Source organism: Pholcus phalangioides, unplaced genomic scaffold (assembly GCF_987345545.1).
Source record: "Pholcus phalangioides strain wild (caught in Gottingen) unplaced genomic scaffold, Ppha-v1.0 ptg000172l_1, whole genome shotgun sequence".
NCBI classification, from domain to species: Eukaryota; Metazoa; Arthropoda; class Arachnida; order Araneae; family Pholcidae; genus Pholcus; species Pholcus phalangioides.
Window position 1 is genome coordinate 8,783,999 of NW_028301637.1, and position 27,355 is coordinate 8,811,353.

Genomic DNA, 27,355 nt, shown 5'->3' on the forward strand with positions numbered 1-27,355 from the left:
TTTAAAAAAGGTAATAAGTGAATCAAAATTTTAAAATTTTTGAATTAAAAAATTGAGTACGATTCGATATTCTTCTCTATTATTCCCAGTCATAGACATATTAATGGAATGGAAAAATTAAAAAAATATATTTTTTCTGCGCAAAAAAAATTGAAAACCTGTCAGGAAAGTGGTTAATCGAGATCCGTATTTTCATTTGGTTATTTGTTTTTGTAATTTTTCAAAAATTGTGAGATTTAATCAGTGGCTTTATAATGGTTCCAACAAGGTCGCAGAAAATCGCGATTACAATATAGTACAGTATATATAGTGCATATATGTATACAGTATTTTATAGTGTGTGTCATTAAAACTCGTATTTATATTCCAATCAAGCATTTTATTTTTCTGTAATGTGCTGCTGTCTATTGAGGAGATACTAGTCGTTCTAAGTAAATGTGATAATAAACAATTTTTAATCAGTATCTAAAATTTCTATTCACGAGAAATACTAATTGCTAAGTTTTTAATATGAACAAATAGTTTTACAAACTTTTGCACCAATAAATCCACGTTCAATAGTTCAAAAAAGTAGTTAAATTATAGTATTTTCTTAAAAATAATAACGCTATTAGCTTGAGTCACGTGCATAAAGTTTTTATCAATTCATGGATCTAAGGCTTGAATTACAATATTAAAAGTTTAAAATTCAATCAACCAATTAGTTGCACTTTTCCAGTTTTATACAAATACAACGCCACAACTGGCAAAATTCCCAACGAGGTGGCTGATAAAAAGATGCCCATAAAAATATGGATGTCATATTTTATTTCATTTTATTGATGTCATTCATTTAATGATGTCATTTTATATAAATATTCTTTGATAAAACCTTGACAAAAACGCATGCAATAAGTTAATTGGTTGTATTTGCTCTAATGCAATGTTTCCAGAAGTGGGCAATATCGTCCCCCGGTTGGCAATGGAATAGTACAGTGGGAGCGATAGAAGCTACGGATTTAACGTAGGGTCCTATGGGTTCACTTGAGTAGGGAGCAATGGAGCACAAAGTTTGAGAAACTATGCTCTAATGTAACCAATAGGTTATTGGTTATTTTTCCAAATTTTGTAAAAATCTTTTATATAGAACAGTAATAACGCAACCAATAATCGTATCGGTTACATTCGCGTGAATGCAACTTATTGGTTGCCGGCCTTAGGCCAACATCGCACATGAAAGTCCTCTCTCTCAAAACTTGTGAAAAAAACAACCAATAAGCGTATCGGTTAGATTCAAGGAATGTAATCAATGCGCGTATATTTGTTAGTTGCATTTTTCAAGTTTTAGGAAAGAACTTTTCGAAAACTTTTATAGTGTAATGCCTGCCTAAAGAATTCTTGACGCAGCGGCACTTCCTAAGAAAATGCAATCGACTCAGTCAGTGAAGTGTATCCCATCTCTAACCTGCTGCCCCATGGGCGTAACCCTCGAAAACTGAGAGTTTGAAAACTCTCAGTTTTCGATTGTTACGCCCATGGGGTGCACAGGTGTAGGATTTTTATCATCGGGATGAAAAGTGCGCTACAAAGACAGTCACGTGGATCCTGGTTACCATATTTTAATATTTCATGCTTCAGTACGTCCATAAAATAACACAGAACCAGATTCTTGATACGCATATTTTAATGTATGACCTACTTTCTTTAACCACTTCACGTGCAAGCTTTTGGCAAGAAATTTATATTGGCTCTATTTTACGCATCGGTGAAAAATCTGGTACCCTCGTCCTAGCTTAACCGCATGTTAGAAAAGGGAAGAAGGGGGAAAGAAAAAAAAATTTTAATATTATATAAAACTTTTTGTAAAAATATTTAATTTTTTCCATATTTTCAAACAAGACAACTTGAATTTTTATTTTTATTGAAATCAAAGATTAAAATTTTCTTTTTTTTTCCCAACTCATAAATTGTTATAATAATAACGACTATAAATAAAGGTATTCGTCCCACATATTTGTCATGTTAAACGTTTTTTTTTTCGGAGAATTCATTTTAATCCATTGCAATTTGCAGTTGTGCTTCATTCAAGCAGCACCTCCTAGCCATTTCCGGCGCGGTGTCCCCATAGTTAAACCACATTTTCAAAATTCCATCAAAAAATATTCGCACAGGAATCATTTAAATCCTATTAACTAGCTTGCAATTTGATTTTCTGTCAGAGATGACATTATCATACTGGTTTTGTTTTGCAAGTGGTAAAAATAATCCGCCATTTTCTCTATTTTAATGATAGCTACTTGTTTTAAAATTTATTTCCTGATTAAAAAAAATGCTTTTTTCTTCAAAAATTGTGGATGATTTTTATAGATTTTTGCTCTATTTGTTGAAATCAAACCATTCAATAAACTTAAGAATAGTTTAAAATAAAATTATGGAAGTTTTAAAAAGGTGGTTACACACTGAGGACACCGCACACCTAGAGCAATGAGATACCCCAAGTGTTGTCGGTATGAAACCACCATTCCGAGACCAAGCGACCTTGTTTTTCTTCATTTTCTCCCCTCTTTCTTGTTTACTAGAAAATGGGTGACAGCATCATTGGTGTTGAAGCATCTCAGATGTGTATTTGTGGAATATTTTCGGGGGTTAGAATGGAAGACACAACATATATGCTATTTTTTGCCCACACATAACCATTCTTCAGTTCTAGTGGTTTTAGAGTTGCTGCTGACGGCTATAGTCCTCCGACCACGAGATGAATTTTCGCTGCGTCATGTCACGTCACGTCGGATGATTGTATTCAATTTTTTTTTGGTAAAACGATTGCACATCGAGAAAAGTTCATCAGTGACTGAGCTTTCACGATTGACATGTCCTTCTAGGATAAAATAGAATCGTTTGACGTGACATGACGTGCCGTAGCCAAATCTCATCTCGTGGTAGGAGGACTATACTTTCTATGCTCTCTCTCTCTCTATTGCTTTAATTTTATTTTCTGGAATTTATTTTTCTTTGTGTCCCCCCCACCCCCGATTATCGTGCATTTATTACTTTTTTTGGTGGTGAAATGTCTATGAAATTCCTTAGTACAGAGGAAGCTATGTTATACTAATTTCGGTGTTTCACTCTGATCCGGAGTCTGATCTGCATCTGACGATACCCCCAGATGAAGAAAATAAAACAAAGCTTACTGCGTGGATGATGACGAAAATGATGCTGATGTATGCCACTCCCTCAATGCCTGGATCTTCTCAACAATTTCAGATGGTTCGGAAGAAAAAAGCAGGAACCAAAACCCAGATTTCAAGGAAGAAATGAGACCATCTCAGAAAATTCTACCAATGCCCGGATACATCGCCAATCTGTATGTTCTTATTCTTTTTTCAGTGGTACTGATTGAAAATATGGCATTTCAAACAAATTTATATGCCACTCAAGAAGGAAAATTTACACTGCCATGGCCCCTCATCTTCGCTTGCAGAAATATGTCACGTGAAATTCGCGTTGTAAATGTTTCTTTTTCGATAAGCTTTGTTTTACTTGATAACCGTCGTGAACATGAGTTGTGTGTGTGTGTGTGTGTGTGTGTGTGTGTGTGCAGCTGGAATTATTCCATGAATTTTTTTCTTTCAAAATCTCAAAAAATGTTAAAAAGTAACTTTTTCATTTTAGTTTTTGAAAAAAATTTTCAAAAATAAAACCAAAATTAAATATTATCCACAGCCGCAAAGGGCATTAAATAATAAATAAAATAATTCATAGACATTAATTAATTATACAAAAAAAAACAATTTTCCAACAGATAAAAAACGTCCTGGGGGGGAGAAAGGTAAGTCGATAGTGCGGGAAGGAAAAATAGTTAAGAATCACATTCTAGAGATAAATGGTGCTGGTTCAAGACCATTTTTCAGTGATTTCAAGCACCAGTTGGCAACTTTGCTGATATTTGTGCACCGTTTTTGACAATTGGCAAAGTCCCGTATTTTCTTGATGTACCGTATTTTTCCTCGAAGAAATATGGCAATATCTATATGAAGTCATGAAAGCCAAGAACTCAAACTTGTTGTTGGAATTCTGCTTTTTGAAGGCGGAAAGTCCAAAGTCGGTTTATATAACGTAACCGAAACAGTGAATGTTGATAGAAGAAGAAGAAAAAAAATTAATGTCAGCACAGCAGCAGACTGAAAAATGCGATCAACATCTTGAGAAATGGACGAAACTCTGTCGTCTGCCTCTTCAGGTATTTCGTCGACATTTTGATTTTTGGATTATTTTCGCGACCCAGATCCGTTTTCTGGCAGTTGCGGGAGCGAAAGATGATTGGTTTGTTTTGTATTTGCAGAAGATGGCACAAGTGTTTGCGCTGGGTGCATGAACGTCATCGAAGACGACGAATGTCTACAGGCCCTGGGAAGCGACTGGCACGTCGATTGCTTCAGGTTATCTTCTTATACCATTCTCATGTACGGTTTTATTTTTTAATTGGTCACCCTGTGTAGAATTTCCATGGGAATGTGCAGCCACCTATTGCAGGGGTTCTTAACCTGTGGGTCGTGAGCCAAACTTAGCTCAGCCAGGGTCTCTTGATCCATGGGTCATGACCCAAACTTGATTCGCAGGCATAAGCACCGGAACCTACGGGCTGAGGCAATTTGAGGGCCCACCCCAATAAATTTTGTGAGGGGGGCTCAGCCCACCCAATGGGTTATGGATATGCAATGCACCATTCCGCCTCCTGTGCATGGAATTGAGTCCCGTTTATATGAGATAAATAGCGATTTTTCAGTCCCCCCTTCCCTCAATGTTTCCTTCATACTGGTACCTGTTTGCGGGAGGCTTCCAAGATTGATCATTCAAATCCACTCACAGCCATGGATTCTTGAGCTATGAATTGCGAACAAAATTTAATTCACAGAGGCTTCTGAGATGGGTCATACAAATCCACTAACAGCCAGGAGCTATGTGTCACAAACCAAATTTGATTTTTCTACTGATATAGGTCACAAACCCGCTCACAGTCATGAATTCTTGCAGTGCACTATTGGCATGACCCAAACTTGATTTGCATGGGCTGTCGAGATGGGTTATAAAAATTCACTAATAGCCAGAGGCCTGTTGGGCTATGGGTCACAACCTAAACTGGATTTGCGGAGGGGGGGGGGGGCTTCCAGTATGGGTCGTACAAATCCACTAACAGCTAGGGTCACTACCTGAATATTCAAGAAGCTTCTGAGGTCAGTCATACAAATCCTCAAATAGTGGTGGCTCTGAGCTGTGAGTCACTTTGATTTGTTGGGGCTTAAAACAGCATTGAAATGATTTGAATAACATATAAATATACTTTTTCCCTGAAGTTTTAATTTTTTTGAAAATAGTTTTTTTTTTATCATGCCCCCCCCCCCCCACACATCCCAGTATGTGTTAGGGGGTGGGGGAGGGGTTAAAAACACTGTTAAGAGCATGATGAGGTCAGTTTCAATGTATTTGTAAGAAGTTTTAATCAGGAAAATATATTTTATTAGCTTCAAACTTTTGAAAAATGGAAAAAGTAGAAATTAATTGATCAGAGGGGGCAGCTGCCCTCCGTAGAAGATAAATTAAAGTGTATTAATTGACATGCAGCACAGCCATATCAATTTAGTATCAGTGAGTTGCCACCTCTTCCAGTTCAGATCCTGGGTAAGCCCTTGACTAATTACCATTTATCAGACAATGTAATTTTTATCAAATCCTACTTGCACAATAATCAATATATGGGCTCCCCATGCCAGAATCACGAATGTGCAATGTCCTTTGCAATAAAACACTGTGTAAATGACGTTTGAATGGTTACTCCATGGAAGTTATTTTCCTAAAATGTTTTGTAACATGTGTTTCAATGGGGGTAGACAATAATTTCATTAGGGATAATTCACAGTGGTGGTCGGCTGAGGTTGGTTTCTGCAGTTCCCATGTGGTGCATGTCTGGTTTAGTAGTAGTAATAGGGATACAAATTTGTGTTTCAGGCACAACTTAGATAGAAAAACATGGTATCCAAACAGCTGATAAAAGAGGAACATTTTTATGTACATTCGTGCTTTTGGCATGTGGTGGATGGTATCAAGTTAGTACTTTTACAGGGTGACAGATAATCATCCGATTTCAAAACTGTGTATTTTTAAGTTAAAAACATAGAATATAGAATGATAAGTAATATGTGAATATAAGGGGGCAAATGTGTCACAATGTGTTATGAACAATTTTTTTTAACAGTCGATTTCAAGTGTAGAATCATTATAAAATCGGATGATTCTTGATCACCCTGCCCCTGCGTATGAGAATCAAGGACCATACATCTCGCTACACTTTCATCATGCATAAGGATAACATTTTGAAGTACATCAAAAAACAAAGTAAATATTTATGATATTGTTCATTGTTGTCACACCACGGTCATTTTCTGCACACGAGTCGGGACATATTTATTGCTAATTCCGAATGGCAGGCTTGTTTTTCATTCTCGTCGAGGAGTTGGTGCGCTAACACCTCAATGAGGGACTCCTTGCGGTAGCAATTTTTTCTTGTGGTCTTGTCGCCGCTTTTGTTGTACCTCTGTGTCAGGAAATTTTTCTGACAAAGACGAACCGGGTATTGAACTCGCAACACCTCTAAACATCCTTTGGTACTTTAAGCGAGCATTTTACCGACCTGGGAATCTAACCCCCCACAAGGGCACTCACCCGGCAAGTGAGAGGACGTGGGTTCGATTCCCTGCAAGGGCAGTTGAATTTTTCTCTTTTTCCTAAATATATCTTCACATCAGCCAGCTGTTAAAGACCTTCGTATGGTTAGCGGGGAGTGACATCATCCTCGGAAAATTTGTATTGCTTATCACATTACATTCACCTCTGCCTAGATAGCAAGGGACATGGTTAGTGAATGACCAAAAGAGTGACCTATATCATGTTCAAACAAGTGAATGATCAAAAGAGTGACCTAGAGCTTGTGCAAACATGTGAGTGATCAAAAGAGTAATTTAAAGCGTGTGCAAGCATATGAATGATCAAAAGAGTACCCTTGAGAGTTTTAAGCATAGGAATGAACCAGACAGCAAGGTACTAGGCTAATGAGTGACCTAGAGAGCAAGGGACAAGGTTGGTGAGTGACGTAGAGCATGTGCAAGCATGGGAGGGACCAAACAAGTGACCTAAAGCATGTGCAAACATGTTAGTGATCAAAAAGAGTGATTTAGAGTATGCACAAGCATGTGGATGACCAAAATGGTGAGTTACAGCATTTTAAGCATATCAATGACCAAAAGAGTGCCCTTGAGAGTTTTAAGCATAGCATAGGAATGACCTAGAGAGCAAGATACTAGGCCAATGAGTGATCAAGTGACGAGGGTGGCGAGTGACCTGGAGCATGTGCAAGCATGGGAGTGACCAAACAGGTTACCTAGAGAAAATTCAAGCATGTGAATGACCGAAAGAGTGACTTTGAAGAATTTTAAGCGTAGGAGTGATCTAGAAAGCAAGGGACCAGATCAGTGAGTGGCGTAAGACGTGTGCAAGCATGAGAGTGACCCAAAGAGTGACTTAGAGACATTTGAGTATTTACAGGAGTTGGGCCAAGCACTTTATAGGACAAGGCAGTTGATTGGAGGAATGAGTAGTCAAGAAAATCAGACTAGAATGAGCAGCAGAAGTTTTGTAGCCCACGGGCTGCAAAGCAGGGTTTAAGCTAGATAAAAATTCCTTTACCAAAAAATTGAAAGTAGGAAAAAAGCTTTAGCAAAATGCTAAAGATTGATTGATGGATGTCTATCGTTTCGAACCTCCTGTACATATTTTTGTAAAAGCGGCTACCACTTTTGCATTCTAAAATTTTTATTTGCATTTGTAAAAAATTCCTTTAGCAAAACAGTGAAAATGGGGGGGGGGGAGCTTTAGCAAAATGCTACAGTGCTAATGATGTATGGTTGGGTGTATTTTCGTTTCGTTCCTCCTGTACGCATTTTCACGAAAGTGGCTACTATTTCTTTCGCATTCTACGATTTTCTTTTGCATTTTGCAAAAAATGCGTCTGTAGCTTAAATCCTGCTCTGGACTTAGGGCGTGTGCAAACTAAGTGACCAAAACAGTGTGCAAGCACCAAGAAATATGTGTTACATGCTCTATTTTACGATGATGTTTATACCAGGGCTTGAGAAATCAGAAAAAGTTTTAAGTGCCAGCCGAATTTTTCTTAGGACTCAAGAATGTATTTAATCTGAAGAAAAACTGTCTCAAGTAATGTTTTAATGGTTTTTTTTTTACTTTTCCGGAACTTTATATCATTTTCCTGTGTCAAAAGTGACGCACTGTCATGAAATAAAAACATTTTGGAGTCATTCATTTGGCTTCTTTTTTTTCAATTCAGATATCACATACAGAAAATTCTATAGGCACCAATACAGATTTTATAGCTCCCATGTACCTGACCCCAAAGCAGAATTGCCAAAATCTTCGACGTATGTTGCAGAACAATTTGGAAGAATTTTAAGAAAAAGTGCAAAAAACACTCTTACATGAATGGGGATTTTTACCGCAGAACATTGCCAGTCAGCCAAGGGATCGTCACAGAACAGTGTTAAACATTCTGCATTGGGGTGACCTGGTACCTGGGATTTGTCATACCCTGATTTATACCTTAATGGTGCACTTAGTTGGGGCAGACAACATGGAAAAACATCTCACTTCCTTCAATTTATTTTAATGAAATTTTGTTCTATTTTTTACCACATAGATGTTCCGTTTGTGATGTACCACTCACTGATTGGTATTTCGAGAAAGATGGACTTCTCTTCTGTAAAGGAGACTACTGGTCAAAGTATGGCGAGTCGTGTCAAGACTGCGGAGGAATAATAAGTGGTCCAGTCATGGTATGAGCTTTTTTTAAATAGTTTTCACATGTTTTCCATAGGAGTTGACAAATTTATGGGAAAATTAGTCACCAGCCAAATTTCTTGGGAGTCAAGCATGATTTTTGTTCAAGAAAAATGATCCTAAATAATGTATTTTTTCCTTCAACTTTTCTGGATCAGAAATCCCCATGCCATGTTGAAAGGCAAAATGTCATGAAGTCAGAAAAGTTTGGGCAATCCTCGGACTAAAATTTAGCAACCACATATTGACGGGTTGATTCAAGATGGACACAACTCAAAAAATTGCATTTTTGATGTGTGTCCTCAAAAAATTGCATTTTTGAGTTATGCACAGGATTGGCAGATTTTTGACGCATCACAGTTTTCAACGGTTTTAACCGTCATGTCAAAACCTCAAATATTGTTTTCAATATGAAAATTCCCATTGAAAATACACACGTTAATTGCATGCAGTGCTCAAAGTGACTATGTTTTACAAAGAATAAATACTTAATAGTGATTGGATTATAAAATAATTGTTTACTCTCTACAGAATTATTTTAGACAATGTATATATTGTTACAAGGGTAGGAATTTGAAGAGGATCGTGAACACATGCAAGGTATGCGTCGCATGCGATTGCTCGAATAGAACTAGATTCTAGGGAGTCACAAAGTAGAATTTGAAAGGAGAAGACGTACGTTTGGAAGGCTGCTGTAGTTTTAGCAGGACTTTAGTTGATGTAAATGAAAGGCATTTCTTTGTTCTCAAATCCTCATTCCTATGAGTTTTTACCCATCCTCAAGTCCCCTGCAAATAACTCGAGAGATGCACACGACTGGACAATCTGTTGACAGAAGTTCTGCGAGACCCGGCCACCACAACAAAACGGTTTTTTTTTTTGTAAATTAACGATTTGAATAAAGCACTGCATAAAACTATGGACCTATTTGATATTCTTCTATTCAAGATGATTCTCGACCTTTCAAAATTTCAACTGTGTATGTATGTGTGCATTGATATAAACCATCTGCTGTGCTCTTTTTATAACACAGATAGGTGTTTAGAAAGTTCTTTTACACCATAGGCCTATATGAAATGTTGAGTTCATCTTGAAGCATCACTGCAAATTTTTATTTTTCTTGATAATTTTGTAATTCTCTGTAAAAAATAAAATTGTAATGATTTATTTCCATTTTCCTCCATCAGGTAGCTGGAGATCACAAATTCCACCCCGAATGCTTTGTGTGCACAAACTGTAGCTGTTTCATTGGAGATGGAGACTCCTATGCCTTGGTCGAAAGATCAAAACTATTTTGGTTTGAATTTTAGCTTCTCCTTTATTTCATAGTTTTTCATAAGTTTCTTGCAACATTCTGTATACCACCTGCATAAATAGTGTGCATTTTGTAATCAATCTATAGTCATAATAAATAATTGTGAAAGAGCTTCATTAAAAAAATGTGTGAGGTTTCGATTTGGTGTCTCAATAGTCAAAGTCTTAGTTTGGGGTTCCAGATAATCCAAACTGCTGAAATTTTGTTTTTTTTTTTGCTTTCTTCCTTTTCCTTTTTTTTTTCTTTTTAATCCAAAAAGATGTATTTTTTAGCAAACCTCCCCCCCCCCCCCCGAATGTGAGTAGTTTCAGTTAGAATGGGATTTTGACTGTCCTAGTCTCTGTAATTAAGACATTGAACCAAGATTGAGTGCAAATATGTAGGTCTGAATGGAAAAAATGACTTGAAACAATTATTTAAATAGAATGCTTGGTTTCATTCTCGAAAAGGCATCCTTGCCTTCTCTTAAAGTGACCCTTCCACTTTTCCGGGGTTTAGTTTGTCCTGGATTGTAGTATGCTGTCAGGTTTTGGATACCATACCTACTTAGGGGCATAGACTTGGTAGAGTGGGGTGCAGAGAAGAGCATACTCTTGATATCACGAGGGGCTTAAACTATGAAGATAGACTCAATTTTTTTTTTTATGTTTACATTCTAAGAGCGCAGGTGTTGGGGATATGTTTGAAGTGCTTAAAATTTTCAACGGGATGGGTAAAATGAATCATGAGTTATTATACATCATCAATCAACTGCTGTAACATGGGGCCACCAGTATAGATTGATAAAGGACAATTCTAGCTTGTGGTGTTGTAGGAAGTTTATCCTTTAATAGGATAGGGAATAAATGGAGTAACTTACCTCCGGGGGTCGGGAATTCTAATACAATCGACACGTTCAAAAAGAAATGCTATGAATGTAGTGGGATAAATCAAAAAGCTATCCATACTTATATGAGACAACCATAAGGCAGTATATTTATGTTTTATCATAATTATTGGTTTTCTGTTGCTCTTATTGGGTTGCTGTATTTTTTATATAATTTTGATACAGTTTTTGATTAAAATTAACTGACTGCTTATTAATTAAAATAAATCTTGTTAATCATTAATAATGCATATTTTCATATCTAACTGCTTTTTTCTCCTAATCGCTCAAATTTAATTAATGAATGAATAAACAACAAACTATAAGCAAAAAATACGAACACCAAAAATCTGTGTTTATGTAACATGAAAGGTCATCAAGCCCAAATTAACTTCATGGATTTTTTTTTTTTAATAATTCACTCAATGCACAACCAAAGGGCTATTTAGCATAAACAAAAAACAAACTCTATATTGAAAAAATTGTTTCTTGCACAATTAATGGATGTGTTTCCAACTAGCATGATGTTGCTTAACAATTTACACATTTTTATTTTCAGATTTACTTTCACAGATTTAACATGTTTTGTTGTTAAAAAAAGAACAAACAAAATTTTAATACGAAAAGTTGAATGCTGAATGATATTTATATTGGTACAACATCTATTATTGTTTTGAATCAACAATCGAGGCATAAAATTCAAGGCTTTATCCAAAAAACTAGCTGTTACCCATGGCATTGCTTGCGTGAATTTGGTAATCCTTGAGATCTGAGATTCTGCCTTGAGATCCCTTTAGGGAGTGAATTTTGAGAAATCCCTTCTTAAAGAGTCTTTGCATCATAAAATGAAGATACTGACCGAATTTGAAATTAATAGTTTCAGCGGTTTTCACTCGTCATGATTTCTCTACATAGCATTTCGAACCCCCTTAAGTAAGGGTCAAATTTTGAAAAACCTTAGAGTGAGTCTTTATGTCATGAAATAAAACTACTGACCAAATTTTATAAATATTGCTCCAGTAGTTTCGGCTCGGCATGATTTCTCTGTATAACCTTTGAGAACCCCCTTATGACCACCTTAGGGGTGGAATTTCGAAAAGCCCTTTCTTAGTGGGTCTTTACTTCATAAAATAAAACTACTGACCGAATTTCATATTCATAACTCCAGTGGTTTCGGCTCAGCGATGATGAATCAGTCAGTCAGGACATGTCATTATGTATATATAGATTACTCTTCTGTCTTTTAATCAGGGGAACCCTAGTGCCACATTGTAATTCATTGAAAATACTTAGTGCAGTTAAGCAGTTAAGCTAAGTGTCAAGTTCAACTCCCTTTATTTTTCTGCAATTTTTCCCATGCACAAAATCTAAGAAAATAGAGCCGCTTTCTTTTTGCACTGTATCTAGGGATTAAGTTCAAGACTTTATATTTACCCCAAAGATCTTCTATACTTCTTTTAATCCCAAACTTTACATATCAGTAACATACATACCATAACAGGTTACTTTTATTTTAATATCATTAAAATTATGTAAAGAAAAAACGAAATTTAAATTTTGTGATTTTAATCAAGTTGATTTAAATCAGTGTACCCTAAATGTGATTATTATTATTGTTACAAGTCTTCTGAGTATTTAAATTTTCATCTTGAAAGCAAATTAATTTTTGAAATAAAAGTTTCCAATAATTCTATGTAATTTTTTTTAATGTTTTACAGTGGGACATGCTACAAGAAACAGATGCAGCCCCTTTCAAAACATTCCATATTTGCTCCGCAGCCACACAGTATACAACTCGTTGAAATCCCAGCAATAAAGAAGGGATCTCAACGTAGGATCAAGCTTGGACTTGACAGCCCAAAAAGCCTTTCCGATGGTTTGAAATCGGGGATGCATATTGCTCAGTAAGTATTACAACTTTATTACTGCATCTTAAAGGATGTAGACTGCACTTCCTTAGTATATCTGTATCATATCAACCAAGGTATATCATCATATGAGTGGTCATTTGCTCAACAAAAAAAAAATCTTGTCTTCATTTTAACTACGGATAAATTTAAAATTATTAACCTATACTCCCTTGGTTTCTTTATAATTTTTACTTCAAAATCAAAGCTGATAAGGGTCGAAACTAAGATTTCTTTCAGGAGGGCAAACACAATTTTTCTGCCCCCTTACTTTCGTCTCACTGTAAAAGTCCACAATTCTATGTCAGTTTTCTTTGTTTTTTCCAAAATTTGTCAAGTCCCATCAAGATTACTGCCTGGGGCTATTATCCTTGTCTCCCACTGTTAGTTTCGGCCCTGACACCGGTGACTGAATTTAGCAATCCATGATTAATTTATGATAAATAGTGAAATCATTTAAGTACAGTAAAACCTGTATGAAATGAAACGTCAACAGACTGAAATAATATTCAGTTTTATAAATATGCAAACAAAAGCACTAATCATTGAACAGACTATATTTTGATTCCGTTTAAGACAGAATGCAGTATTAAATTATCAAAAATGACCGGCTGGCTACTCATTTCCTCTCGCTTTTCTTGGTGATATATATAAAAAAAACTTATCAATAGATATCTCATAAACTTTTCACTTTCTTTCCTCCCGCTTCTCTGTTGTGAAAACTAGTTACAGTATTTTTCTATTCTTCCCCTCCCTCTTTCTTTGTGCTGTACTTGGCCGTGTGTTGTTTGAATGACGTCACTAATGTTCTAGGATTGCAGGCTTTTTAAATTCATTCTTGGCCTCTATCGCTGTTCAAAATATTAATATATATATATATATATATATATATTTTTTTTTTTTTTTTATTTTTTTTTTTTGAATAACCCACAATAATTCTGCCAGATTTTTAAATATTTTTGTGCATATTCGAATGAGTAGAATCAGTAGAATTGTTCAAAACATTTTGAAGACGTCACCTTGGGACCCTTTCCTTGTTAGTCACATTTCTAGTTGAAAGAGGAATTGGTAAACAGTGACTCTTTGTGTTCCATCTGTTTTCAGTCTCTTAAACAGAATTTGTGTTATGTTTATTTACTGATTGAGTTGTATAAATTGATGTGATAACCCATTTTTCTTTCTTTTCAGTTTGGACATGAGCCTAGAACTGATGTCACTTCATGTCGGTGATAAAATACTGGAAGTGAATGGTGTCCCAGTACAATCATTAGCGCTCGATGAGGTTAGTTTAGTCATTCAGTCATTAAAAACTTTATGTTGATTTTTCTTTTTTCAACTTGTGGTTCAATTATTTGATTTTTCAAAATAAGTGTTACATAGACTAATTAAAGCTAACATATGCACCATATCAGTACTAGCACCACTGGAGCTCTGAAATTATGCTTTTAAAAATGTATGCAATACAACATATATTCAAGGATATCTGAATAACACTGATTAAGGGATACTGTACGAATTAAAAGGGCTCCTATCCTTTTTTATAACTTGATTCACATCACTGTTTTTCCCACGCCCCATTAAATTTTGAGACTCCATACTCTTTTTTCTTTCAGTAGCAAAATTTTGAAATTATTTCAGAATATTAAAAAAAATTAACTAAAAACTACTAACAAAGTTTTCCCCTATATTTTCTATGTTTAATCCATACTTTCAGAAAGTTATAACAACATCTGGATTATCTGCGATTCAAATAAGCTGTGTCGACTGCATTATCATGCAAGAGCTTCATTTCAGAGCCAAATGCATACATAAAATCATCAAATATGACTGTAATTGTGTTGTTTATTTTCTGTTTGCTTAATTAAGCTCAATAATTCTAGAAGTCCAGATTCAAATAGATTCATTTATTCAAGTAAATATAACTACATTCAAATTGATATCTATGTGGAAAGGGGATTCAGTCTATTGGTCTGGTTTTGAGAAATGTCAAGCTGTGCATATGTTACCTTACAGTCCAAGTCTGAAGTAAGTTATCTTCGCAAAGTTTGCACATTGCCCAGACTTCAGGTGTGTACTGTAACATGTATATTATATTCTGTATGAAAAAACCGGCATTATGAACATATGACTGAATTTTTATTTTCCACTCATTGATGGAAAAGCCAATAAAGAACTTGTTTTCTTCATTAAATCAATACTGACCGAAAAGGGACTACTGAAAAACTGCACATGGACCTTGTAAATATTCCTCTGAGAAATCTCAGAGGTAGAAAAAGGGTTTGTCTACATATGCTTACTTGTCATGAGCCCTGTTCATGGTTTTGCTTTGCTCTTGCTCTCCTTTTTCTTCTTTTCTCTTTCCCTCCCTCGCACGCAAACCAGTTCTGACTACAGCCTTGGCTGTATCAAATCAAACAGATGGAACTCAAGCTCTTTCCCCGAATCCATCATCAGCGAAGTCTCTTGAATTTGGCATTTGTCTAGTGTGGGTTACTTGGTTTGCGATGAAATATTTTGTGACAGCCACACATATGGATGGGAAATCCCAGCAAACCACTCAAGGACAAGCACAGCACATGCATGTAGCCCCACCCTAACAAATTGATGCATATCAGAATATGTTGTGTATGTTCCTAATAGTGAAGTTTGTTTCTGAAGAATGCCTGTTATGTGTTTAAGAACTGCTGCCATCTGCCTTCCAAATTCAAACACAAACAACTTGGTAAGTTATTTTGCTTGTTGTATTAGGTGTGAGTTTTGGGTGTGTTAGCCCAGGTCAATAAAATACTTGCCTAAAGTACCAAATGATGTTTAGAGGTTTTGTGAATTCAATACCTGATTCATCCTTGTTAGAAACTTTCCTGACACAGGAGTACAACAGATACTGCAACATGATGACAGAAAAGGATTGCTACCGCAGGGAGTCCCACACCGATGGGTTATCTCACCAACCTCGGTGAGTAATCGGCAATAAATTGTTGGTCCCAGTCTAATTAGTCCTCGTGTGCAGAAAATGACTGTGGTGTGACAAAAATGATCAGGTGTGAATTTTTGATATTGTAGGAATTGTAATTAGCATTGTAATTGCTTTATGTGGAGAGACTTTTTTTAATGGAAAATCAGTTCGCATTCATGGTTTAACCTTTTAAGCAGCATTGATGAGATAGCTCACCTCCTTAAAAGCCTCTTATTTTACCATCTAACAAGCCCAGATATTCAAACTGAAGAAATGCTTCTACTGACTCATTTTATGTGCCCCCTTTGCATCATTCCCATTTCTCTTTTGTATTGAAACTATTAGATTATAATTTTATTTCTTGTTTGAAAATACTAATATTTTGACAAACAATCACAAAAAAATTTGTATGGACAAATTTTGAATATTTTATCAGTTTTGACTCTTGTGATGTTTGCCTGCCTTACAAGTGTTAATCTATTGTGAGATGGTTCCAGCTACAAATTTCATCTTGAAATTATTTAAAGAATTCATAATGATAGTATTCCTGCTCTAGGTGGAAGATTTGATCAGGTCATCAAGCAAGACATTGCAGCTCACTATCGAACATGATCCGAGCACAGTTCCTAAACAAAGAATGGCATTCATCCCTCCAACAAACCACCAGCAAGTTCAAATTCCTCGAGAACGTTTGTATAAAAAGAAAGATGAACAGGGTGGAGGTGGTAGGTCAAGACATTTGAAAAGAAACAAAGACAGCAAGGAACGATCATCGTCTTTACCAAGACTTGTACCATGGTAAGCCTATTTTTCTGCAATGATCAGCTGAACTTCATAAGAAAAATATCATTTTTTTGCTTGATATTGTTTTATATTGAATGAACATCTTAATTTGATTATGATGCTGAAATATGCACGGTGATTGCACAATTCCCCTTGCCGCATTTTACTGCTGAATCGTTGATCCTAGAGGCATACTTCCACTTAGAAAAAAACTATCCAAATAATGTCTGGAACTCAGATGCCTCGTTTGTATTACAAGGGGTTGTATAGTTATTAAAATAAAATTAACAGACCCTGTTTTCAAAAGCCCAATTAGGAAATTGCTGCCCTGTCTCTTCCAATGCCAACAAAAAAAATGTCCACTTTTCCAATATTCACTGAGATATATGATTTCAAAATTCTAAGGAAAGTTGGGAAAGAACAGCAAAAACTAATTGACAATGCTTCTTTTGTTTATTTATGCTATTCTTTCCCAACTTTTCTCCGATATTTGAATTCTAATATCTCAGTGAATATTGCACTTAGAAGCATGAAATTTGCTTTGTTGGCGTTATGAGAGACAGCAACAACAACTTTCTAATTGGGTTTTTTGAGAATAGGGTGTCTGTATAAAAAGTGAATTATTTTATTTTAATAACTATATAACCCCTTGCAACACGAATGAGACATTGAGTTCTACAAATTATTTTAATAATTTATCTAATTGGAAATATGCCTCTAGGAGCAGTAGTTCACCAGTAAAATGCACAAGAGGAATTAAGTAATCACGCTGTTGATGATTATTTCTGTGTTGTATGCTTGTCAGCTTTTACATTTAATATGTTTGAATCTGCTTACTTTGATCATAAGTTATAAGTTCTTATTAAAAAATAGGGTTTTTTTTTCAATGATTACTAGTGATTCATCAAGTGGGAACAGGCTTCCCTATGACTTGAGCAGGACTAAGTCATTCCGTGTTGAACCGAGGAATCATAGAATCTTCAGAGCATCTGATCTAGTCCAAGGAAAATTACTAGGAAAGGGATTTTTTGGGCAAGTTTACCAGGTAATGCAATACGCAAGTTTGTATAATTGTTAACAGATACTGGTTATGCAAAGTATATACTTACCAGGGATGCATATCTTTTTCAATCCACAGGCCATATATTTGAGATGATTACCATTAATTACTGATGCACTTCAAAGTTCTGTCCAGCTGAAATTCGGGTTCATTTTCCGGGCCCTTCACAATATACAAATTAACACAACCATAAATTTGGCATTCAATTTCTTTTAACTAGATAAACTAATTAGATTGTTTCACTTTAAACAAAATTAATGACCATTTTCACAAAAATAACAAATTTTCACAAAAACAGCATGCAGAAGAGTTGATCAACTTTGCCCAAGAATATTAAGAAGACACCAACGAATAAGGCAAATACCAGGAAAAAGTCCTAATGCATTTCAACACCAATGGGTGCCGTCTTCAGAGGAAAATTTAATCACTAGTCACTCTGAACGAGTTTCCCACTTGAGTTGAATACCAAATCTTAACGCTCGGTTGCTTAGTGGAAGAAGTACGTCTGTTCATTTCAAACGTTGTGGTCAGAATGAAGCTGTGAGCCTGCGTGAGATACCAATGCAGTGTCCTGATTGGACACGCGGAATAGTGCTATCCGATTGGTCTATTCAAATTTTCTTATAATTCCCACTTTAAATGAATTTAAGCAATGGTGTTGTGATCGGGGTTGTAAATTTGTTATCGCGCGATAGACAGGGGGTTCAACACCAAAATCATTGTCGAAATAAGTAGGAAATTCTTGAAACCGGCACGAAGAACCACTCTAGAAAATGTTAGAGAGACCACTCAAAGAAAGTGTAGTCATACCTACGATCCAGTACTCTCACTGAAGATCAAACCGATTCTTAAAAAGTTTAATCTAACAACCATAGATGTGCCCACTAAAAACTTTGGTTTCATGCCCCCTAAAGATGCTATATCGCAGAATAAACAATGGGCATTTATTACATTCCATGTGGTGATTGCTCTCTTGGTTATATAGGACAGACAAGGAGACCCATAAAAGCAAGATTAAATGAACACACTCACTGTGTTAAGAATCAGGAATGGGAAAAATCAACCATCGCCGCTCACTGTTGGCAAGAAGGCCATAGATTCAAATTTCAAGAAGTGAGAGTTTTTCACAAAGTCAAGTCCACAGTTGTGATTTAGATTTCTACGAAGGCACATATATTTGGGCCTTCAAAAATACATTAGTTAACTATAATAAATCTACACCCCCCCCCCCCCCGATCGCAACACCGTGGCTTAAATTTATTTCGAGCAGGAATTGTACGAAAATTCGAATAGACCAATCAGATAGCACTATTCCACGTGTCCAATCAGGACGCTACATTAGTATCTCACGCAGGCTCACAGCTTCATTCTGACCACAACGTTTGAAGTGAACAGGCGTACTTCTTCCACTGAGCAATCGAGCGTTAAGATTTGGTATTCAACCCAAGTGGGAAACTCGGTCAGCGTGACTAGTGGTTATATTTTTCTCTGAAGACGGCACCCATTGGTGTTGAAATGCATTAGGACTTTTATTTTTCCTGGTATTTGCCTTATTCGTTGGTGTCTTCTTAATAAAACAGGATGCTACAAAAAATGGGGCAAAAGTCTGGGCATGCCCCTGCACTTATCTGGGGATTGATATCTTTTTTTTTTCTTTTTTTTGCATATCTTTTGCATGCCTGCAAGCCAGAGGTTGTGTGCTATGCTTGGTTAAATGCTGATATAGGTTCTTATCTACATGAATTTTTAAGGGTTTCTAACCAAAGAAAATCAATTCAAATGGATTACTTCTTAGAAAGGACAGTTTTACTTTTTTTGTTGGATGACTGAATGAATTGGATCAAACACATAAATGCAAGACACATTTTTTAGTAAACCAGTGATTTGATATACTGATGCATTTGGCTCTGGAATCAATCTCTTGCATGATAATGCAGTCGACGCAGCTTATTTGAATCACAGATAATCCAGATGTTATAATGTTCTGAAAATATGGATTAAACATAGAAAATATAGGAGAAAACTTTGTTAGTAGTTTTTAGTTAATTTTTGTTTTATATTCTGAAAAGCTAAAAGTTGTACCAGACTTCTTTTGTCCAATAAGTTATAATCATGGGCCTGAAGACTGTAAGAGGTCCAGAGTTGTACTTTCTCCATTTTTTTTCACAAACATTTCCATACTCTGCTCACTCTTACGTCATCAGACCATAATTGCCACTATGGTACATGTATGTGAATTATTGTATTTGTGCAATAGACTTCTTATAGTGGAGGCATATAAACAGGGCCTGATTTCTCAATTGGCAAGTGGGGCATCTTCCCAGACCCATAAAATTTAAACGGGAATTAACTTACTGACCAAATATCTTTTATCCAACTCACAGGGGGGGGGGGGGGGGACATGATTTCTACTTTGCCTGAGCCCCTTTGTGGTGTCAAAGTTGGGCCATGCATATGAAAGGTTAAAAAAAAACCTTTCTTGGTCAGTTTTCTTTGGTTTTTGCCAGAAGACTTCAAGAGATCTGTGGAAAGTATGGCCGAGAGGATGTAATAAAAAAGTATTGAATCTGCATTCAACAGGTATTTTCTTACTCATTACTAGGGCTCAGATTTCTGTCTTTGTATATTTTTTTATTTTTCTGCATATTTTGTTATTTTTATGTGATAGAGCATATTTTCAAAATTTTAAGGCATATTTCAGGATTTTCGATAAAAAGTAAATTTTCTCCTTGCAATTCCAATCCTGCTTCAGACTGATTTTTTCGGTTCCTGCCTCTTTTGAGAGCTCTTAGGATTTTTATGCACTAAAAATGGAACGTCGTTGCTGATTGGTAAAAAAATCCTGAAATTCAGGATTTTCAACCAATCAGTAGCGACACTGAATTGTTAGAGCATAAAAATACTAGCCCTTCAACAACATTGGTGTGTGGCTGTGAATAGATTAATCATCTGAATCGGTGTCTGTGATGGTAAGTCGTGGGGAAAATTGACTGAAATTGGTAAATGGGGGGGGAATTTTTTAGTGTTTGCGGGAAATTTTGAGAGTTTTTATCAAATGAAAAAAATTATTTATTTATTTTATTTTATTTTTCCATTCTAAAGCTAAATACATCACTTGGCATGGTATTTTCACCTATAGATGGCAGCACATTAATTCTGAATTTGTAGGGAAAAACTTGCTCAAAAGGGAAATTTTTGAGGGAAATTCTGGTTAGATGCGATTAGTTAGCAAAATGAAGAATTTCTGTTCATACAATTAGTAATGATTCAAAATAGTTTAGACCAGTGGTTCTCAACTGGGAGTGGTACTGGGATACTTCAAGGGGGCCACGGAAAAAAATTTAAAAAGGGGCCATGATAGGTGGTTTGGAGGGCTGCAGAGAGCTGAGAAGAAAAATTAAGGTGTGAAGAAATAATGCTTTTATATTAGTGACTTACAGAATCCAACAAAAAACCACCCACAAAACCAGGGCCGTCTTAGGGCATGGACCCATCCGGGCCTCACTGCCTACATTTTCCAGGTTCCCTAGGATGGGGTTTTTTGCAGGTCCCTGGCTAAATTTTTCACAGACCCCCCTCCTTTATATTAAATATAGTGTGAAAAGCAAAAAATGATGATAACCATATCAGGTCCCGGGCTGCCGCTCTGTCAGTCCCACTCTTGTGAGGGGTCATGTGCGGGGGTCTCATGTCCCATAAGTGACCCCACTTTATGATATTTTGTATAGTACAATGAATTTTGAAAATAAGTAGGAAATATGTAGGCTGTTTATTTCTGGCTAAGTATGGGACTACCATAGCATCACTTTGCCTAGTGAGCCCATGATGTTGAGACGGTCCTGAATAGAACTCGGATTTGTGGGATCTCAATAAATTCTAGGCCAGTGGTCTGGAGGCCAATCCTATTTGCAAAATTTTCATTCAGTATAAATTCACTGAAAAAATAAATTTAATACGTATAAAGGATCTTGCTTCTAGATGAGGGTCGAAGACTCTGGGTAAGACAGGGGAGCCACAAGAAAAAAAATATACTTCAAAGGGGGCCACGGGCAAAAAAGGTTAAGAAACGCTGCTTTAGACTACATCAACGCTTCTCATTATCATATTATTTTGCTATAAAACTAATGTTATTTGAGATAAGGAATAAAAAAATTTTAGGACATATTTTTCATTTTATAGGGCATATTTACAGTTTTTGAAGAGCATAAATACATATTTTATATCACATTTTTTAGAAGTTTTGAGAGCATAAAATCCTAATCCCACTCATTACAATAGCTGAATTTTAAAAAAGAAAATTTTTGAGCTCGAAAGAAGAAAAAATCAGCATTTTTATGCAGTGGAGAAAATGCAATGGCACACTCAGTTGAGCATTTTGCAATCAGTTTTGTATTAAAAAACAGGGTTTTCCCATTTTTGAATGGGAGCTTTAGTCATTACACTTACAGCTGGGGTTTTCATGCGGAATAATTATCTATCAGTTATTGTTATCAAAATCTTGAGCCCCAATATGATTGCATTAAGAGAAGTTCACTATATACGCAATCTCTGATTATGGTAAAATTTCATTTTTTGAACTTGTATGATATACTGATACGTACAGCTACAATGAAAGTGTGCATAAAAACGTATGTTGTTAATAAAAATTATGTTTGTTTTTCTTTGAACAAATAGGTGACCCACAAAGAGACAGGGGAAGTGATGGTTCTTAAAGAACTCTATAGGGTTGATGAAGAGGCTCAAAAGAATTTCTTAAAAGAGGTTGCTGTGTTGCGATCATTGTGTCATGAAAATGTTCTACATTTCATCGGTGTTCTGTATAAAGACAAGAAATTGCATCTAGTCACAGAATACATAAGTGGTGGGACTTTAAAAGAAATAATTCATGACCAGAACCAGCCTCTTCCATGGGAACAGAGGGTCAATTTTGCTCGGGACATAGCTGCTGGTATGGTATGTATATAATATTGGCAAATTCAAAAGTAGCTTTTGAAGTAACTACTGAAGAGAAGAAAAATCATTTTTGTCTCTTTTGCATTGTTCATTTTATCATTTCATTGTGTTAAAATATATGAGAGAGCGAGACCCCCTTAAATATTATAAATTATACGTACATATAGATTATATGTATGCATTTGAAAAAAATGCCTAAATTCTATAGTATAGATCAGGGGTGCGCAACCTCTGGCCATAAGTGTCAATACACAAACATGGTAAATGCGTAGGCTTTTGGTGTAGATCAGGGGTAGCCAATAGCTGCGACAATGTAAAAGTACCACGTATTAGATTAAATTTGTGATCATTATTTGAGCTATCGGTTCCAACAGCAGATTTCCTGGTTTAACAAACTGCTTACAAACTACTTATTTTGAGTGGCGAAAGTAATTTAAATAATGTGAAGACATATATACACTGGTGTGGCCTGTGATGCTGCAGCTGACCATCATGTGGGCCCACGAACAGAAAGAAGTTTGCCACCCCAGGGGTAGATCATGCATGCCCATGACTCTGGCCCTCAGAGTCATGTGATTACCCCCCCCCCTCCTTCAACCAGAAACCTAATTTTGTAAAAATTTACCAAGACATTGTTCATCCAAGTCTGGTTTAATCTTCTTTTTTTAAATATGATGATGGTGGTTATTAAGTTGTTTTCTAACACTATCTTTTCACTGTGGATGCCATCTGTCCTGGAGTTAAATTTTCATTAAAATCCAACGTGGATAGCTGCCATGTAAAAGGATGATACTGTTTTATTTTTCTTTTGGGTTTTTTTCAACTTTCATTATATTATAAATAAACATATAAAAACAAATGGAAAATTTTGAAACATTATATTCTACTGTGTCCTACAATCAATTACCAAAACCATTTGAGTGGCTCACAAAATAATATCAAATCACTGAAGTGTCCCAAGACATATTTCTCCAAATCAAATGAATGGTCTGCGTTCTCTAAAATGTCGAGCAACCATAATGTAGCTGTATAGACTGCTAGGTATTATTTATCTGCAGCTTTTTAATCTTAAAAATAACATGACATATGCCTGTGACATGACCTGATGCTGCCTTTATCTCGTCAGCCATTTCTCTTAGTGGTATGATTGATTTAAAAAATGCTTGAAATGTGTTCCGGAATCACTTTGTACCAGTTTCAAGAGTGAAAAGACTAAAATCTAAATTTTTGAATGGTCCCCAATTACAAAATTGTTGCTCAGTCTCTCCAGAGGCCAACAAAAAGATTTCCATGTTTGCAATTACAATATTCCCTGAGATATTTGAATTAGAAAAATTGAGAAAACTTAGGAAAGAACACGTGAACTAATGCTTGGGCAACGCTTCTTTCCCTCATTTATGCTGTTCTTCCCAAACTTTTCCCCATTTTTTAAATTCAAATATCTCTGTAGATGTTCCAATTAGAAACGTGTATTCCCCACTTGGGAGATACAAGGCAACAACTTTCTCATTGGAAGTTAGAAGATAGGGGGGTTTATAAAAATTGAGATTTTTTATTTTATGTATTTTCACTCTCGAAACTGGTACAGGGTGTGTTCTTAACACAATTTTGACCATTTTTAAATTGGAATCATACCTGTATGATGAACAGTTGATGAGATAAATGTCGCATTAAGACTTACAGGACACCTTGTCTATTTAGATGTAAGTCTGTTGACATTTTTTCTAAAAGAGCATGATGAATAACCTCTTTGATTCCATAAGATTCCATTTCTCGCTTCTACAATACAGGGTTGGTAAAAGAAAATTTTATTTTTAACCAATTTTTTGTTGGTCCCCTAAATGCACTCGTGACTGAAATCTTCACTGGAAACTGGGACATCGCATGCCTGAAATAATAGAACAATTTGCCAAATAAAAATTCAAAGTAATGTTTGAAATCTGAATTACAATGGGACTTGTCTATACAGCATATATTACAAAAATATGTGTAAAGATAACTATACATCTCAATCTGGTTATTTTGTTTAATTTTTCTTCAGTAAAAAAAATCATAACTTGTATGTTTTCACATTGTACTTATTATTTTGCTAAACATTTATTTCTAATTTTATTCATTTAAGGCTTATCTACATTCCATGAATATTATTCACAGAGATCTGAATTCTAACAATTGCCTTGTGAAAGAGGTACGAAGCAATATCTGTTCACTATTTTTTTCCTTTCAAAGTGTTTTTGTTATTCTACGTTCGATTTTAGTATTATGATGTAGTTTTTCAGTGATTTTTTACATGGTGCTTATAAAAAATATGGTGTATATCATGTATACTCGTTTATAAGCAAAGTTTTTTGTTGAAAAATTTTTTCCTTGATTTGTGGAGTTTAGCTTATACACGAGTCAGTTTTTGAGGAAAAAATATTGACCTCACCAAATCATATATCTACATGGCTTTGGCATAGTTGACTTGAAGATGTGTGACGTAATTATACTACTTTCGATGGCATTACTAATCAATAGTGATTTTTGCAGCGAATTTCTAACCCATAGAACCGATGATGTCAAATTCAAAGCAAAAAAATCCAAAATGTTGTTGACTTTGATACCTGGTGGACTTTCAGTTTTTTAGATGTGAGCATCAACAAACCTTTTAAAAGTTATGTAAGGAATTAATAAACCAAATGAATGAGTTCCAGAGATCAAGAAAAAATAAAAAGCGCTGCCTGAAAGAAACCTGACATTGGCCTAGTGTGCCAGTGGGTTCATGAGGCATGGGATTCTGTTTTCATCAAAATCATCAATGAATCCTTTAAAAAAATGCAATATCAGTAATATGGTGGATGGGACTGAAAACAACATCCTCTTTGATAGTGATGACTGCTATGACAGCACGGTTAAAGATAAAAACGGAGATGCCACACCGTATTGGCTTTCGATGTGAAGCTCGGAGAATCAGAAAAAGAAATAGATTAGAAAGTTTGGATCATTTTTCATTGTGATTTTTATTCCATGAAAATATACATTTTGTTCTCTCTAATGCACTATCCCGGATGCAACTAGAGTCACCGATTTGGGAATTCTCATTGACGAGCGACTTAAGTTTTCTGAACATTGTTCAGCAGTTGTCAAAAAATCGAATAGAATGCTTGGTCTCATTTTCAAAAAGGTCTCTTCGCGTTCTCCTAAAGTCATTCTTCCGCTTTTTCGAGGCTTAGTTCGTCCTGGACTGGAGTATGCTGTAAGGTTTTGGAGACCATACCTACAGAGGGACATAGACTTGGTTGAAGGGGTGCAGAGAAGAGCTACGCGTGTCCTTATTGGCACACAGGGCTTGAGTTATGAAGAAAGACTTCATTTTTTGAATATGTTTACATTGGATGAACGCAGGTGTCGAGGAGATATGATCGAAGTGTTCAAAATTTTCAATGGGATGGATAGGATGGACCATGAACTTTTAGTACACCGCCAATCGACTGCTTTTACAAGGGGACACCAGTATCGATTGGTGAGGGACAATGCAAGGTTATGGTGTCGCAGGGAATTTTCCTCCAATAGGGTTGTTAATAAATGGAATAGCTTACCCCCGGAGGTAGTAAATTGTAACACAATTGACACGTTTAAAAAGAAATACGATAAACATGTTGGGGTAAATCGAGAAGCTATCCATTCTTAGAATAAGACAACCATAAGTATTCTTTATGGGCATTGTATGATATTTTATCATGTGTATATATTGTTTGTAATTTGTGTTAATTGCATTTTTAATTGGGTTGCTGTATTTTTGAATCATATGACAACCATATTTTTATGGGCATCTTTTTATCAGCCACCTCGTTGGGCATTTTGCCTGTTGTGGCGTTGTATTTGTATATTTGTATTTGTATAAAATTTGCTGGTTTTCCGGGGTCGACTTATACACTGGTTTTTGATTTCTTACAGTTTTGGTAATCCTGAAATGACGAGATCAACTTATATATGAGTATATATACAGTAAATAGCATAAAATAGTATTTAAAAATATTTTGCTGCCACAGGCATGAATTTAGTCTACACCTGTTACCTACTTTATGTTCCCTGACTCTATGGCATATATTTTATTTACTAATGTATAGTTTACCTGTGTCCTGATTTTTTCAAAAAAATCAAATATGTAAAATTTAATGCATAATACAGTCGACACTCCCGAGCCCAAAGTTATAATGACCCCAGAACCGTTCCACACAAAAAAATTGACAATTTTGAACTGAAGAAAATTTTGAATGGATGAAAGAAATAATTCTAAAAACAATTAAAATTTAGAACCAATAGAAATTCAGAACCAATGAATTGAAAAATAATTGACACAATTCCAGCAGCCATGAAAATTCAGAATGAATGAAAGAAATACTTCCAGAATTGATAAAAATTAGGAATTTATGAAAAAATTATTATTACCATATGTACAGGTCCCTCCCAAAAAAAGTACAGTGTCCAGTGCGACCACACCTGTGGCACACCCTTAAGGGCAGCTCTGGGTCCAAGAGTATCATGTTGCGTTTATTTCAGACAACCATGTTAAATGATTGTAAACAAGAAAGTGCTGATTTTCAGCATGAAAACATGTCAGCTTGTCTGTATGTTATCGCCTTATCCGAAA

At 35.6% G+C, this 27,355-nt stretch overlaps 1 protein-coding gene across 1 annotated transcript in view; it reads left to right on the forward strand.

The window, feature by feature from the left end:
• The first annotated feature begins 4,130 nt into the window (after positions 1-4,130).
• The window catches only part of LOC149063724 (LIM domain kinase 1-like), a 31,503-nt gene continuing 8,278 nt past the window's right edge, over positions 4,131-27,355 (forward strand). The window contains exons 1-10 of the mRNA XM_089255937.1: positions 4,131-4,219; positions 4,322-4,418; positions 8,744-8,879; positions 10,071-10,180; positions 12,782-12,967; positions 14,159-14,252; positions 16,483-16,724; positions 17,607-17,754; positions 22,444-22,722; positions 24,845-24,910. Coding sequence (XP_089112063.1) covers positions 4,189-4,219; positions 4,322-4,418; positions 8,744-8,879; positions 10,071-10,180; positions 12,782-12,967; positions 14,159-14,252; positions 16,483-16,724; positions 17,607-17,754; positions 22,444-22,722; positions 24,845-24,910 — 1,389 coding nt within the window. The 5' untranslated portion in view covers positions 4,131-4,188. The remainder of the gene's footprint in view (positions 4,220-4,321; positions 4,419-8,743; positions 8,880-10,070; positions 10,181-12,781; positions 12,968-14,158; positions 14,253-16,482; positions 16,725-17,606; positions 17,755-22,443; positions 22,723-24,844; positions 24,911-27,355) is intronic.